Source organism: Helobdella robusta (assembly GCF_000326865.2).
Source record: "Helobdella robusta unplaced genomic scaffold HELROscaffold_30, whole genome shotgun sequence".
NCBI classification, from domain to species: Eukaryota; Metazoa; Annelida; class Clitellata; order Rhynchobdellida; family Glossiphoniidae; genus Helobdella; species Helobdella robusta.
Window position 1 is genome coordinate 2,308,839 of NW_008704502.1, and position 17,355 is coordinate 2,326,193.

Consider the following 17,355-nt stretch of genomic DNA (forward strand, 5'->3'; position numbering starts at 1 on the left):
TTTGTGGTTAAAATTTTCATGTTCCAAAATAGTAATTTTTAAAAATCTTTACTTTAAGCACTTTGCTAGATTTGGTAAGATTCAAGAGAAGGCAGGCTGCACTAAGGTCTTCACAAAAGAAAGAGGTTTTCATAAAGTGTCCAAATTAAGACAGCCCTTCTCGCCTGCCTAGTTTTCAAATCCAGCCCTAAGTGTTATACCATTTTAAACAATGCTTACCCCCACTTGAAAACTCCCAAAACTCCAAACATGGCGAATAATTTAAATGAATATTTCATTTAATTATTTAAGAAAATGTATAATTTTGTTAAGCAATGTACGCACTTACATTTAGGCATAGCTATCTTTAATGATATTTTTTATTTATAGCACTACGACAATTATGATTTTCTTTATAATTCAAGCAGAGAAAACAACATAACTTATAAATCACTCGGTTAAAAAGACCACAACAATTTTTTTTAGAAATACCAAAGTGTTTCGTGTTATTATTCATTATTATTATTATTATTATTATTATTATTATTATTATTATTATTACTGCCTCAAAATAATTTTTATGAATGTTTACGAGCCGTTGAAGCAACAACAACAACAACGGTCTAAGTGTAAGTATGACTATATAAGTATTATTATTGTTATTATTATTATTTTCCTAAGTCACTTTTGCTAGGGGGTCCAGTGGATGCCTGAGGTGTAGGATTTTAGTTCCCCGTCGTTCGAAACCTTCGAAGTATGTGGGCAATGCCTAGTAGAGCTGTCTTCTGCACTTGTGCAACACTCTCTTTTTTTCCATGTTCCCAATGCGCCAACTACTAATGGGACTACTATTGGGATCGCGCGTGTTTTTTTGTGTTCCACATGCGTGAAATCTCCATCTCAAGGTCTTCATATTTGCTTAGTTTTTCAACTTCCTTTTGTAGGAACATTCGTATCGTTCGTGTGAGCAACATCGATAAGGAAGCAATTTTTGTTACTTCTATTCTATTATAATAATAATAATTATTATTATTACTATTATTGTTATTATTATTGTTGTTATTATTATTATTAAAGATTTTTGTAGTAATTTTATCAGTTGTACGTAGCATTATTAGAATTAAAACAGAAGTCTTGCATACAAGGATTTCAAAAAAAATTAAATTATAATCTATCTTCATTGGTATTGGGTGTTAGTAGTCTAAATCGGACGTGAACTTGTAATAGTTTAATGGTTTTACTGTAATGTAAGATCATAAAACATTTAACAGTTAAATTTTTTTATCGTTAAAACATTTTACTAAAAAATTTTCTACTCAACTTAATACCTAAAAATCATTCCATTTGTTATTAGATTCTACTTCATTGAGTGTAGGTAGATTTTCAAAGGTAGAAACATATTTTTATTAGGTCTCATATTTTTCCATTTCCACATACACCTGTCCAGTATCAATAGCATTATCTTTGATATCTTAGATCATCTAGATCATCTTAGATTTTGTTGTTGTTTTTTGAGAGTACAAGTCACATAGGATATGTTTGGTGGTAGATGATGGCTTTGTGGTATTCAAATGCTTATTTTTAAGATCCGCGTTTAAACTAGCACTTGTGTGTTTTGCTTGTGATTCTGTAAATGTGAAATAGTGAATTCTGTTTAAAAGTAATCATTTAAAATCAAATATTGAGATTTTAAGCAAAATTCTTATTGGTGAAATTCATTTGCTTGATTGTGTGTTGTATGTATAATACTTGATTTGATCGCATGTCTGTTTTATATGTGCAGTTCAATTTCCATTATAAAAATTTAGAAAAAACTTTTAATACATTAAATTATAACAATTATAGATAATATTTTGGCAAACAATTTTTCTTTAGATATATTTAAGATATCTGATTAACTAATTTATGGTTTTTTGGTTTTTTTTACTCATTTCGTCCTAAGTTTATTAATAGCGTTCACTCAATCACGTATTCAAAATACCCAGTCTTGATGTCTTTTCATGGTTATACATGTATGTAGTTATTTACGAACGCTTTAAATAAAAGTATCATCTGACATATTTAATTTATGAGAGAGAGAGAGAGAGAGAGAGAGAGAGAGAGAGAGAGAAAGAGGTAGTGCAATTATTTTTAGTTCTTGTTGTTGTTGTAAGGCACGATGAATGTAGTAAAGAACTGCGTTTCACCAAATTAAAATTTCACGTTTGCGAGCTTTTGTTTCGCAGTCGTTTCAGCACTACCATTATTGATTTTCTGCTATTCAATAATCAGAGCTATCATCAACAACAACAACATACGTGAATACGCTTTAAAACGTCACCAAAATTGAGTATGACAAACGAGGATCTTCTTGCATTCAAACCCAGTCAATGTAACACAGAAAGACCAGGCGTCTCTACCATTACACCACCACCATAGTTGTTGAACATTTTTATAGTTGTTATTATATTTGAAGTTATTATTATTATTATTATTATTGATGTTATTAAATAAATAAGAAATGAACGAGAATGCGATGCTTTTAGCACTCTCCCACTTGATGATTTGTGATTGCGAGATAACTTATCAGCTGAAGAAGCAGTTAATAAAATGAAACGTTGTTTATAGCGAACGCGTGCAAAGTATTTTATTTAATGCAATGGCGTGCGATGGTATGACTTGATCGGCTGTAAAACGCGAGGTAGGTGCAAAGGATATAAAAATAAATAAAAATAAATAAATACGATTACAAAGATTGCATAGTAGTGTTACATCAGAGCTAAACGTACAATAAATTATTTGTACATATCTGCTCGTATTTCTATCTCCATCTCTTCCATTCCATTCCATACTTTTTAACAAATTGATGTGTTAACGATTTTTTTCTCCGATATTATTTTGCCAGATTAGTCGGAGAATTTCCAAAATGAACGATGAGCGATTCCTAATAAATACTCAATATATCATTAATGATAAATGCTCACGTGCAGTTGCTTCTACGTAATTTATAATAGATATCATTGATTAATTGCATAAGGCGTTATTACAAAATTTCATTTTTTTTTTATAACCGCATTTCTGCTGATCTAAGTATTTGGTGATGAATAAATAAAATTAATCACAGAATAAAAAAAAAACATTTTGTCTGGATTTTTAGCTGCAAATCTATGTGGAATACATGATCTGATAATACGTTCACTAGAAATTGTGTGTTTGGGCTCTTATAAACTTGTAAATATTGTACTTCAGTACTTTTTATTAACGCTTTTAATACGTATTTCAATATTGTTTGGAATTTTGTAAGTTCTTTAGTTCGCGTGTGATAATCATGTTTCATGTTGCTTTCTTTAGATAGACATCAGCTATTTGCGTTTTTATACGAAAATAACATGGCTTGCAATTTTTTTTTCCGAAACTCACTAATTTCAGTTTTTGGAAAATTAAAAATTTTCATTAAGTCATTCATGTTCATAGTTTGCAAGACATTCATTTATAGTTTGATATAAAGTTGTAAATTCTCCAAAAAGAACTAGTTTCGTATGCTGAAAATTGATCCAATACTCAAGTGCATCTATGAAAAAGATTAAGAAGTTTAAAAATTTCGAATTTTTAAAACCTGAGCTTTTATACTCGATTTGTAAGCAAACCAAACTCATATCATTTCAAATAATAATTAACATCATGGAATTCAAATGACTAACAATCTCAAAATTCAGAAAAAAAACAGTGGCATGTCATTTACAGCAAATAGCAGCGGTGGTAGCGGCCACAATAGCAGCAGCAGGCCGACACACAGACGCAAGAAAAGCAATGATCTGGAGTGGATTAGTAAATACCAGAACTCAGATCACCACGAAGATAGAAGGAGAGGGAGCATTCCGGATGCTGCCCAAGTTGTTTCCGTTTATTTATTTGTTTGTCTGTCTGTCTTTGTTCGTTTGTTCGTTTGCTTGCTTGTTTGTCTGTCTGTTTATTTGTTTGTTTATTCACACACACACACACACAGCAAGGTGCATATTATTTATGTCATTTCACTGTTTCCTATTTTTAATCTGCTCATCTCTTTTCAAATGTTTTATCCAATAACTTTATCTAAATTTTCTCATCTACATGTTTCACGACCACATGATCAATTCGTAATAATAAACATAATTATATACATAAGTATGAGTATGAGTATATATGTTAGAATAAATAGATAAATATATACTTATAATTGTTGTTGCATATACAGAATCATATTTACATATATGGTTTCGCAAATTTTTAAAAGTTGGAATATGCTGAACGTAAAAAAAGTCTTTGGAAATATTTATAAGCCAATTAAGCGCAAACAAGTCTACGCAATTACGTAAACGAACACGGAAGCAAATAAAAAAATTTAACTTTTCGTCGCTACTTACTGCAATGCAGATTGCAGTTCTTCACTGAACATAACATGTCTGTTTTGGAGTCTAGTTTAGGTTATACATCTAATCTGTTTACATAATATGTTTATATGTCTGTGTGTGTGTATGCGTGTGTGTGTGTGTGTGTGTGTGTGTGAGTGTATAATTAATTTTGTGTAACTCTAAATAACCTATGTGTTTAGAATGTGTTTAGGCATTTACCTGACTTTGAGTGAGTGCATGCTCTCGTTCGGTTTGCATGTGTGTTTATAAATGTGCAAAAGTGCGTGTGTATGCGTGCGTGTGTGTGCGTGTGTGTGTGTGTGTGTGTGTGTGTGTTTTGTACAGTTACACATCTCAATTTAACTTGAATGATGCATCTATACTTATTGCATTAGAATTCTGGAACGTGGGCGTATATGGAATTTGCGTGTTACATGTTATACTCTTCCATTGAGATGAATTATGTTGTTTATCAGGGGAAATGTTATCACTCAATGAACATTTCATCGTTCTTTCATCCTCCTAACATTAGCACGAGCGTGGTATGCCTTTCGCTCTCGTAAACAATTTCGAATGAACGTTTTGTAACCTATTTGGGGTAGTATCGGTTGCGGTTCGATTTTCAACAAATTTATTTAGTTTATTATTTAGTTTATTTATTATTGTATGATGGCAATGATTAACAAAAAATAGCATTTGAATCACAACTGAATAGTTAATTGTGAGATTTCTTTACAACAGTACAGCAAACCTCCGAAATCTTCATCCAAATTTCGACCGACATCAACGGCCAGCAGCAACTTCAATGATTACCAGCCAGAAGCAGCAGCACTGACCAACCTTCCTCCTATTTACAGATCAACATCCAAGCCACAACTCAACATCAACTCTTTCAACAACGCACCGGCAACTACAAACAGGCCTAGCCAACAACAAATATTCGGTAGAACTCGTTCGAATTCAATTGCATACACACCTAGCTTCAATTCTCAACAGTACACAATCAACAACTACAACAACAACAACAACAACAGTTACTACACCAACAAGCGCAACAGTCTTAATGTCAACAACATCAGTAATGGGTTTTCTTATCGCAGATCCAACAGCGTGCAAATGTTGCCCCAAACGAAAAGGTTTTCCACAATTGTTGAAAATGGACCGGCAGCACGTTTCAGTGTGGCTGACGCCATGCAAGGCAGGCAGAGCGCAATCATTAAGAACGTGGAACCCTTCAGACGCTACAGCTACAACCCGCTGGGCAGCTACGACAACCTCGACAACTCTCACAACGCTCTCTATAGCAGAAGATACTCCGTGACCAACCAGCAGAGCAACCCCCAGACCACAGCACCATCATCATATTTTCTGGCACCGACAACAACAAACAGCGCATTTAGCGTTTACAAACGAGCTTTGAGCGTGCCAGTAGGAGCCACAAGGTACGAAAGAGAACCGTCAGTCGCTAAATATCAAACTAATTTTGAGTTCTCAAATTATAGAAACGCGCAAAATCTTAAACAAGATGCTACTCGAAGTATCGGTTATTCGGTCGGATATAACGAGTACAAAGCTCCAAGCAATGGTTATGCTGGCTTTGCAGGAAACCAGTACAACAACAACAACAACAACAAATTCAGCTACGCTGTGGCAAACTATTCTTCTAACCCCATGAATAACTACTACAACAGTCGCAATCACAGCAGCTACAACCCCAGCAGCTACAACGACCACAACTCATACAGCAACACATGCAACAAAGACAACACATACAATGGCACATACAACAACAACAACTACAACAGCAGCTCTTTGTATTCGAGTTATGCTGCTAGACAACCGACATACAGAAGTTCATACATATTTTGAGTTGACGGGTGGTTCGGGTTTCGAAGTAACCAGATTAGATCGACACGAAAACAGTTTTGAATCATTTTTTTAAACATCTGGATATTGGGTAGATACGATTATTGAAATGATTAAATGTATTACTTAGTAATAGTAACATTAGTACACGTTAATAACATTATTGCCACTGTATACTTCTATTACTTTCAAAATATTTCATTTTTTAATCTTTCAAATCTTTGTTATAAATATCAAAATTTGTTTAAAAATTTTTATTTAAAATTTTTCAAATTTCAAAATTTTATTTCAAAAAAACCTCTCATATATCTTTTATATGAGAAATTTTTAATGACGAGTTTGTTAGGATTGACGACAGAACGGGCATGATAGACTGTTTATGCGAACCTAAGACTACACTCTAATAACCTTTTTATCACCACATTCATTAGAATTATTTTTGGATTTTTCAGTGAAAAACATTTTTTTAAAAGTTTCAAAAGTTGTACATAAAGTTGAAACTGTTTTCTTTTCTAACTTTTTTCCTTATCTAGCTTACAGCATTTTAGGGCAACGAACTTAAAACGTTTGATCGTCATGATCTCATATATGTAAAGTGAAGAAATAACAACAACTGCTTGCTATTCAGTTTTCTTTTTCTTTGCCTTGAAGATTTCAAAAGATAACGATGATCTTTGAAGAAGAAAATGATGCTGGCAATTAATATTGTTAATCACACGTACTTTGATGATGATGTACATAGACGAGGATGATTTATAACGTATGTGTGTTATAACTCTAATGCTGTTACTGATGGTAAAATGTACACTTTGTGTTCAATGTCTTGGAAAAACAAAAAAGCAACAATGTGTGATGTGTGGCGGTATGAATATGAACAAAACAAATGTTAGGATTATAATTTGAGAAAAAAAAATTTAATTAAAAGAGAAAATATTACTATGTGATGACTTTTGAAAGATGAATGAATGTCTGTTAGGCTTTTATTCGTTGCAATGATTCTGGACTATATTTGTGATTGCTTCTCTTTGTGCTTTTGTCGTGTTGTGTGTGCTAAAGATAGAAGAGTGATTGTAATGTGATACCAAAGTGCCAAACAATTTTTTTCAAAATTTTAATAATTTCTCTTCAACTACGCTTTCGATCACGACATCACGACAGAAAGTTCTTCGCTTTTGCATTGTAATGTTTATCACTTATTAATTATTTTCATTGATTTTTAATGTTGTTAACGGTTTTTTTTTGGTTTTTATTTTAGCTCGGAAATAATGAAAATATCAAATTGTATTATCACACGGATTACTAGATATCTGTAATTCCAAAATAAATTTCTTATTCTCAAGGCTTTGCCTGTTGTAGCTACATTCCAACACACAAAAATAATACGAGGTTCTATTTAGAGAATTCATTCAGAATCATTCACACATTACAGGATATGATGCGAGCCAATTCATTAAAGCAAATACCAATAGAATAATAATATTGAAATATATTAAAGTAATTAAATTATGAATAAAGAAAATTAAAATTGAAATAAAATAAAAATATATTGTTAATTTGTAATGAAAGGTACAGAGTTCGTAGCACTAGCAGATTTATTTCAATATTTTCATATTCAAACTTATCTTAGCCTATTTTGATCAAGCAAAGTCTTTAGAAATAAAGTATTCTCTAGCGTAAGATTATATTCTCTTCTATTTATCCAGCACATATAGTTTACGATGGATGTTGGTGATGATTTACATGTGTGTCATTGTTTTGTTTTTTTTTTGTGATAAAGTTGACAAAGTATTTTTGATGGTTAGCATGCAGTTTGTGCTCCCAGAATGAAAAAATTGTTCTAATGGTTAAAGACAGGTTGAGGTAAAAAATCACGCCAGTTGGCAATGAGACTCGTACGGATTTCAATCGAAATGACCATTCAAATTTAATTTCACGATTTGTCTCTAGTGAAATAAATCTATATTTCGACCATAATTTTACAAAAATTTCAACATTTCACTCGCGAGAGCTTTAAAACAAAGTCTACACAGACTAGGAAGGGAGAAGAAAACGCATTCATTTGAATCATCATCTGCCTTTGGGGTATGTTCTTCTGCAGAAGAAAGCAAACAATTTCCACGTTGTTAGTACATCAATCAAATCCTGTTACATCTCTACACGTTAACAAGGAAGAACTGATGAGCGTTTAATATTATTATGTTACTTTTTGTAGATGCTTTCATCAAATTGTTTTAAAATCGTAACCATCCTGAAGCAATCCAAAAAATTATTCATATATTATATATTTATTGATCTATTTATTGCAGCAGCCTACAAATAAGTAGTAAGGTGCACTTAAAAAAAATTGTTCAATCATGAAACAAATTTTCCTTATCAAGGAAAACTTTAATACCGAGTACACCTCATACCAGATAATCTTTTGTTTCTTCTATTATCTCCGCCCATTACATACATTGAATGTAGATACTGTGATTTCTTTGTGTTCATTGTTCACATGCGTTGTGTGTGTGTGTGTGTGTGTGTGATGTGTGTGTGTGTGTGTGTTTGTGTGAGTTCGTGAGATATATTTATAAGAATTATTAATATTATTAATAATTGTTCAAAAAGAAATAAAAATTGTTTGAGCAGAATGTTTTATTGTCTAGTAAAGATCAGTAAATTTGATAAGTGTTAATTTATCTGTCTGCCTTGTTTATAAACACTATGCGTTCACTGCCTTTAAATCAAAGAAAATGAAAATGGTCAACATAAACTTTGCCTGTACATTATTAAAGTTGTATTAAAAAAGATATAACCTCCCATTATAATATGAATTGGATTAATTTAAGGTTAAAAAAATTACATTATTTTACTACTAATACAGAAAATTTCTTTTTGATAATTTTTGATAAATTCTTTTTATGTTCAAAATTTAACAACGTGATTGTTTTTTAAGACATGGTCTACATTTTTAAAAAATATACACACACATAAGACCATAATCATCATCACACATTATCATCATCATCATCATTTACTTCTTTTTCTTCCTCTTCCTCTTCCTCTTCCTCTTCTTCTTCTTCTTCTTCTTTTTCTCCTTCTTCCTCATCATCACATCATTATAGTTAGACTAATCTCATTAGCTCAGTTCTTTTGAACAAGAAAATAATACATCCATATACAATTATTATTCTATGATTTATTTCATCATTCTATGTGAGTCAAAAAACCTTGAGATGCATTCCAAACGATAATGTGTGGAACGTCTCATAAACTCAACTGATAAAAATGAATTTTAATAGAATAATATTCCAAGATATTTATTTTTGCTGTCATAGATTTTTCTTTTATTAACTCTTAATTGTGAATCTGAAATTAATTAAAAGAACAAAAAGAATAAATAAATGAATAATATTTTTATTTATGTTTGTTTTAATAATTTACACAAGCTGGGAGGTGTTGCATTAATTATTAATTAGGATTTTTCTTTGAAAAAAGTTCTCTAAAAATAATTTGTTTGCGATTTTTTCATGCCGATAATGAAGAGATATGCATGGTGTGTGAATTTTGGTCTGTCTGTTATATTCATCTCCTCTCTTCTCAACATCATCACTCTCATCCTCGTCATTATTGCCATCATCATCATCATCATCATCATCATCCTTATCAGCATCATCATCATCGCCATCATCACTCTCATCCTCGTCATCATCATCATCGCCATCATCATCATCATCATTGTCAGCTTCATCATCATCTTCTTCTTAATCATCACCATCAATTTCGTCATCGTCGTCGTCGTCAACGTTATTATTTTTATTATTATTATTATTGATATTATTATTATTATTGTTGTTATACATCTGTCATTTTTTTACATCAATCAAACTGGAATGTCTGCACAACCATTCCTTCCAAGTACGAACGAACGGGTGTGATTTTTCAGCCCAGCAAGCAACTCATTTATGTAGATTGACTAACAACCTCATTCAATCCGGTACTTAATAATCTCCTACAAATCCTAAACAAAACAACGACATCATGATAAACCGCAGCAAATTGAAGTCCACTCCAGCCACGATATTTTCCCAAACTTCGATCTCCAAACAATTTGCATACAGCCACCAAAAGACTACTACCTTGCAAAACTTCAGTAGGAAAGAACAAGAAAAGATAAACTAATGCATTCACCTGAGCAATAGCAAACAAATGTGATTTAAAATTCCCAAAGCGTTCTCGTTAATTCCAACCTTCATTCCATTCAACTGGACACACTCCTCGCGGGTGCATATCTTTAAATACACTTCTAACACTTTAAATCAGTCGATCGCCATTCACACAAACAAATCCACACAGAGCAGGAAAAAAACATAAAATCTTATAAACTCCACAAATAAATAAACATACAAACACAAATTTTAAGGCATGATACATACAAACCAACGTACAGATCAAAAACGAAACGCGGGTACGTTAACACCAACATCTATCTATGCAAAGAGACCAGACAAGCAATCATACAAATTGGAACTAACATTACAACACATGGTATACAACACAATCCAACACACACGTACTCACAGAAACACTAACACACACAAACATTATACACGATATGTACATGCAATATACTGAATTTTATTCTATATCTACACGACCACAACAAAACATAAACGTTGGTGAACCAGCACAGAGTAGCAAGGTTTGTTACTACCTAGACCCATAGAAAGTGGGATGTGGCAAGAGAAAGAGAGAGAGAGAGAGAGAGAGAGAGAGAGAGAGAGAGAGAAAGAGAGAGGCGGTGGATGAAAAAGATGGAAAAAATCGTTTCAATGCGACAGATGGTGCTGCTAATTTATTGTTATTGTTGTTTGGCGTGTGCAAAGTTATCTCTCTCCCTCTCTCTCTCCCTCTCTCTCTCTCTTTTTTATCTCTCTGTCTGTCTGTCTTTTTCTTTTTCTCTGTGTGCATGTCTACCGTAACGCCGATGTATGCATTAGTTATGTTTGTACCAGTTGGTGCGAATGTTTGCATTTATTAAGTGAGATTATTACAAAGGCAAGAGTACTTAAAAGCAGCATATCTTTGTAGTTTTGATCTATCCGAAGCTTGCAGATTATTTGACATCATTTTAGAGTGTTTATAAGTTTTTTGGTTAGTAAAGTTGATTAGAAGCTAATGTATCAAAGAGTTCCCGTGATCCTTCTTTCTTTTTCATCTGAGGCTGTTGCAATGCAATTAGACTGAAAAATTTTTGAAACGAAACGACGCCAGAGGTAACAAAAATACGTCTGGATGGTGTTTGCAAGAATGTAAAACTATTTTTCATGCTTCGTATGAAGTGGAATGGAGGTGGAGCGCTCTTGTCCTTCTGCTCTGCCATACCTTCAAATGGTCATCAACCTCATTTTAGGCATTATTGTTTTGGACCCTTTATGAAAATATCTGGCGTAATTTTTTTCATCATACCAGATCAGTTTATTTGAAACATCAAATTAACAAATATCGGTGGAACTTATACAAAATTTTAAAAACAAAATTCTTTTGTTTGTTATTTTGCTTGTTTTAACAAATTCTGCGTCTTTTGGAGTCTGATTCACTGAAGATTAAACAAAAATTTGAAAAAAATAGCTTGACAAAGAATGAAAAATAAAATTTGTTAAGAGTATCACAACAATCTTTATTTTAATTGGCCAGACGATTATAAGCCTCAACTCAACAATGGGCAAAATATACTTTAATTTTCATAAAAATTGATTTCTGTAAATTAATTGATAAATAGAAATACCATCTAATCTGTTTCAATTTTGTATAATTAATCAAATCAACGAAAGGTAATTAATCAAAAGGGAAAAACAAGACAATGAAAACAAACTCAGAGGAATCGAATTTTTTCAACAAGTCGTAAAAAATGCATAATATTTTAATTTAAGAATGCCCAGACCCTAACGTAATCACTTGCTATTCAAATTTGTTTGATTGATTTCTTTTTATTTCTTTATCTATACCATATCACAGATATCTATACCATATCACAGATATCTATACCATATCACAGATATCTATACCATATCACAGATATCTATACCATATCACAGATATCTATACCATATCACAGATATCTATACCATTTTACAGATATCTATACCATTTTACAGATATCTATATTATATCACATATATCTATAGATACCGATATACGAATTTCTACAAATACCGGTACGCAGATAAGTAGAAAGAGATACCAATACATCTTTATATTCCTAACTCGGACATAAAGGAGTTGGACACATTTGAATAGTTCAATATATTCTCTTTTGCCCGCCTCTATCGGCGGGCAAAAGATACAGACGTTGAAAAAGGCTACTACCTTTTGCACGGTGTGGCTACTACCACTACCTCATGCTGAGGTAGTGGTAGTAGCCACACGTTTCCGTGTTTTGTTGTCGGGAAATGTCGTTTGAATTGATGTATTTTTGGATGTGCCGTTGTATCTTTTGTTGATGTTTTTGCTAGTGTTGTTGATGATGTTGTAGTTTTGTTGTTGTTGTTGATAATGATGTTATTGTTGTTGTTGTGGTTTTGTTGTTGTTGATTTTGTTGTTGTTGATGATGATGTTGTTGTTGTTAATGTCACTTTGTTGGTGTTTTTGTTGTGTTGTTGTTGTTGATGATGCTATTGTTGCGTTGTTGTTGATGTCATGTTGTTGCTGCTATTGAAGGTGATGGCGGTTTTCGCGTATCTTTTGTGTGTTGTGTGGCAAGCTTTGTTATGTGATCCATGTGGTCTTGTTTGTAGTATATATACTTTTTTATTATTCTATAAATTCTTTCATTTGTTCTATCTTTTATTCGAGCGTTTATTCGTCCTTATGTCCATCCATATCTTCAATTGATCTGTCTTTGGTTTGCTCACTTTACATTCAAATGTTCCTGATTATTCCTGTAAAAATTCAATAATTAAATATTTTTATTGTATAATTAAATAAATTCCAGTCTTTTGCTTTGGACTGACAAGGTTCATTCAAGTAACATAACAGTGATGAAGCTGACAATGGTGATGTTGAATGTGATGATGATGGTAGTGATGATGGTGGTGATGATGATGATCACGATGGTGATGGTAGTGATGATGATGATGATAGTGGTGGTGATGATGATGGTGATCATGATACTGGTGATTACAACGTCAGTGCCGTTAAACTTGTACTTGCAAATCTGGATGAATTTGCGAATGAAGATATAGTGGAAGCTATTTATCATGTTCAATGTTCTGATCATCATCATCATCATCATTTTCTTTTTCTTCGTCATCACCATCATCATCATTACTTCTTTCTTTATCTTCATCATCATCATCACCACCACCTTCCTCTTTATCATAATCATAATGATAACCGCCATATCATCATCGTCATCATCATCTTCATCATCTGCTCGCAACTTTTGTGTTTATGAATTATACCAAAGTGTGTTAGCAATAAATAAGAACGTTCAAACGCACAACTCGTTTATCAGCTTATGGGTGGGTCGCGATGCCTTCAATTTTAATTTCAACCCATTCATTTTCTGGAAATGTTTATGTCTATTTTCAACCTTAAAGTATGTCATTGTATGTTGTGTTTGTAATTGTTTGTATGTATGTTTGTGTGTGTGTGTGTGTGTGTGTCTGTGTGTGTGTATTTGTTTATGTATATGGTTGAATCAAATTTACGTGAAACATTCAGACGAAACATTTTAAACATAGCCAAGCCTTTTTGTGCACACATTTCAAACACAAAACAGACACACACACACACACACACACATACACACGCACGCACACACACACACACAAAGACACATTTCACAAAAACACAAAAATGGACGCCAACATAAGCCGGCATATTTTTAATGTAGGCCATACAAAAGTAATGAGATTACATCTGCAACAGAACTAATGGCGTCAAGAAATGCTTTTCAATTTGAAAGGGCACAAACTGCTATAAATTTTCCGAACGCACAGGCCAATACACGCACGCACACACGCACACACAAGCACACACACGCACACACATACACACACGCACACGCACACACATACTCACACGCACACATAGCTTAACACACATATATATACTTACTCGGGTTATACTGACTCAATCTAGCTACTTTTATGCCAAATCACTATTAAATCTTATCAAACTATCAATTAACTTCCTCAAAATGAATGAATGTTCGAAATAAGGGAAAAAAATAAATTAGCATAAACTTAAAAATTTAATACTTAAATTTACTAATTCACATTAACTTAAAAATTTACTACTTCTAAAAAAATGTACTAATTAACAATTATATAATTATATACAATTATATAAAATATGCAAATATAAAAACTATTCATAAACATCTGAAAAAAAAAGGAAAAAAAATAGTTATTTCTTCTAGGGAAACAAACACACTGGGTTACCAAACACGCAGAATATAGGTTGCAGGAAGGTAGACGGCACATGATGGCTCCACTGAAAGAAACGTCAAACAATCTCGTGTGAGGCGCTCAGACAGTTTGAAAAATTCAAATTCAAAAATTTTGTTCCTGTCAGCAGTTTTTTTAGTAACCTAAACTTGAAAATCATGGAAAGAGTTGAATGGCAGACAATGATTTTGCTGTTGAAAAAATAAAACTAGATCTTGTTTCAACTGTATGTTTAAAATGAGTATGATTTAAATTCGTACTCTGAGGTTTTATCAATAAAAACTTAAAAATCGTTTTAAAGTTATTTAATAAGTCTACAAATAATGCTAACAAGGTAGGAATTGTAATACAAAAGGAAATGGGATGCACATACAACATATCATTCAGACTTCACTTGCATATCTCAATCGGAATGTAATCTCTCGCTGATTATCCAACGCATCTACAACTAATGAAACAAACATCTGACGCAACACATTTCATGAAAAATTATATTTAGTACAGTTCATTGTAACCTTTAACTCAGCGGACAAGAAGTCTAATAAATGTTTCCAACAAAAACACATAAGAGGTACACAAAATACGAAAATGAAACGTAATGTTACAAGACAATCATTAAAAAAATGGTACTATAAATATTAGTACAAAAGTACGTACAAAACTCACCAAGACAGACAAGATAGATGACAAAAATGTGGCTTATCCTACCGACATGTTTAATTGAAAAATATGAAAAAAGAGCAAAATAAATACGCTAACATTGTCCACAATAAAAAATCAGATTTCAACAAATTATATTTGACGGGAGGCCAGACACCTGACATTAAAAAAATCAATTTAAGATCTCGTTCTGACGGGCACTGTGATCACATGTTTGAACGCTCTCCTACTGCTTAAGTTGCAAGAGATACAGGTGATTCATCACACCGCACCACACCAGGCCTGCTTATTAGATACCAAACCTCATCCATGTACCTTGAAATTTGTTTTGGGATCGAATAAAATTGTTTTGTATAGTATAAGTGCAGGTGTATGTGAGGAGTGTATGTGTGCCCCTATCTTTTTTGTATGAATGTTAGGTACGTGTGTGTTTGAATATGAATGCTTATGTTAGAGTATGTCCGTGTGTGTGCGTGTGTGTGTGTGTGTGTGTAAGTGTGTGGTGTGTGTGTGTGTGTGTGTCTTCATGTCGCTAGAGGTATGTCTGCTGTCGGCTGGCCGGTTGACTGGCCTGCTGGCTGGCTAGACAGGATCTGGATTACGTTACATGGTAATTATGGAGATGTTTGTTTGCAAGATGGTGACTTATGAATGAATGAGTGAACGAATGAATGAAAAAATGAATGGTTGGATGGATGGATGGATGGATGGATGGTGCACGGAGAAATAGATGCATTGATGGAATGAAAGTTGGATGAATGAATGAATAGATGAATGAATAAGTATATAGATTCATATTTAAAAAATCATAAAGTGAAACAATAACATAAAACTATTAGTGACATATAGAATACAATAACTATTTTAAAATAATATTTTCCTGTAAAAATTTGGAGTTTTCACCTAGTTGTCAAATCAACAACAACAATTCTACAACTTCAATGGAGAAGTTATTCTTGTTTTCACACATCTTCTAATCAATTTACGCTTCAAGAGCTCATACTGTCCAAAGAATGCCAGCCAAATTCATTACGGAAAAAAAACAGTAGAAAATAAACTTTTAATTATAATGGTAATAAAAAAATGTAATGTTGTCTTAAGGGAAACTTTTTTTCCGAAAGTATGCCTCTCCATTTTAGTAGCGGCGCATAATTTTATAAAGACTTCCCATTTGGGTATTTCATGTTTTTTTGACAAAAATTTCCAAACTATTGAAAATTAAATTCGCATTTTTCAGTGAGTAACTTTTCCACTTTATAGTTTTCATAATTCGGAGAAAACAAAGATATTTAAAAAGAAAAACAAAGAATAAAAATACTAGCACCATCACAATTTGTTGTGGATAAATAAGGCCACACGAACGCTCGTTCTTATCAAAGTTCAACGAAGCATATCACCTTGATATACACAGAGTCTGATCCACTATAAAATGTAAATATAATTGTTGTATATACCCGCGTGCACACATACACACACACACTCATATATATATATATCATTTATGTATGTCTATTTAGATATGTATTCTTCACATATTATAGATAAATACATACATGCATAGGCATACTTACATACATACATACATACATACGTACATACATGCATACATACATGCGTACATACATACATACATACATACATTTGTCCAAACATACATACATACATGCATATATGTATGTAGGCATGGTCTTCCATTTACTCCACGTTGCTTTTTTAACCATCTCAGACCAGCTAACTTCTTACTCCACTACATTTTTTTTTATTATTTTCTAAATTTGGTCACAAAATTTAAAAATTTTTGAAACTTTAATTTATTAAATAAAATGTTTTTAAATTTGCATATTTAAATTTGACTCTTTAATTCTAATAGAAATTTGTTGTTCGGTAAGGAAAAATAGTAATAAAAATTAATCTAAACTTTAATTTTTTCACATAAAGTCGAAGTTAAAAAACAAAAGTTTTTAACAGTATTTTAACCAAAAAAGAAGAAAAATGAAATATTTTTTAAGGATAAAAATGTTGCGCTGAGACTGCATAGCGCACGTTG

General features: G+C 32.3%; 1 protein-coding gene across 1 annotated transcript; it reads left to right on the forward strand.

The window, feature by feature from the left end:
* Positions 1 to 3,650: 3,650 nt before the first annotated feature.
* HELRODRAFT_174748 (hypothetical protein) lies at positions 3,651 to 6,218 on the forward strand (the record flags this gene model as incomplete). The annotated part of the gene is made up of 3 exons (XM_009022170.1): positions 3,651 to 3,851; positions 3,965 to 3,968; positions 5,065 to 6,218. 3 exons carry the CDS (start codon positions 3,651 to 3,653, stop codon positions 6,216 to 6,218), a joined length of 1,359 nt encoding a protein of 452 aa, XP_009020418.1.
* Between the last annotated feature and the right edge of the window lie 11,137 nt (positions 6,219 to 17,355).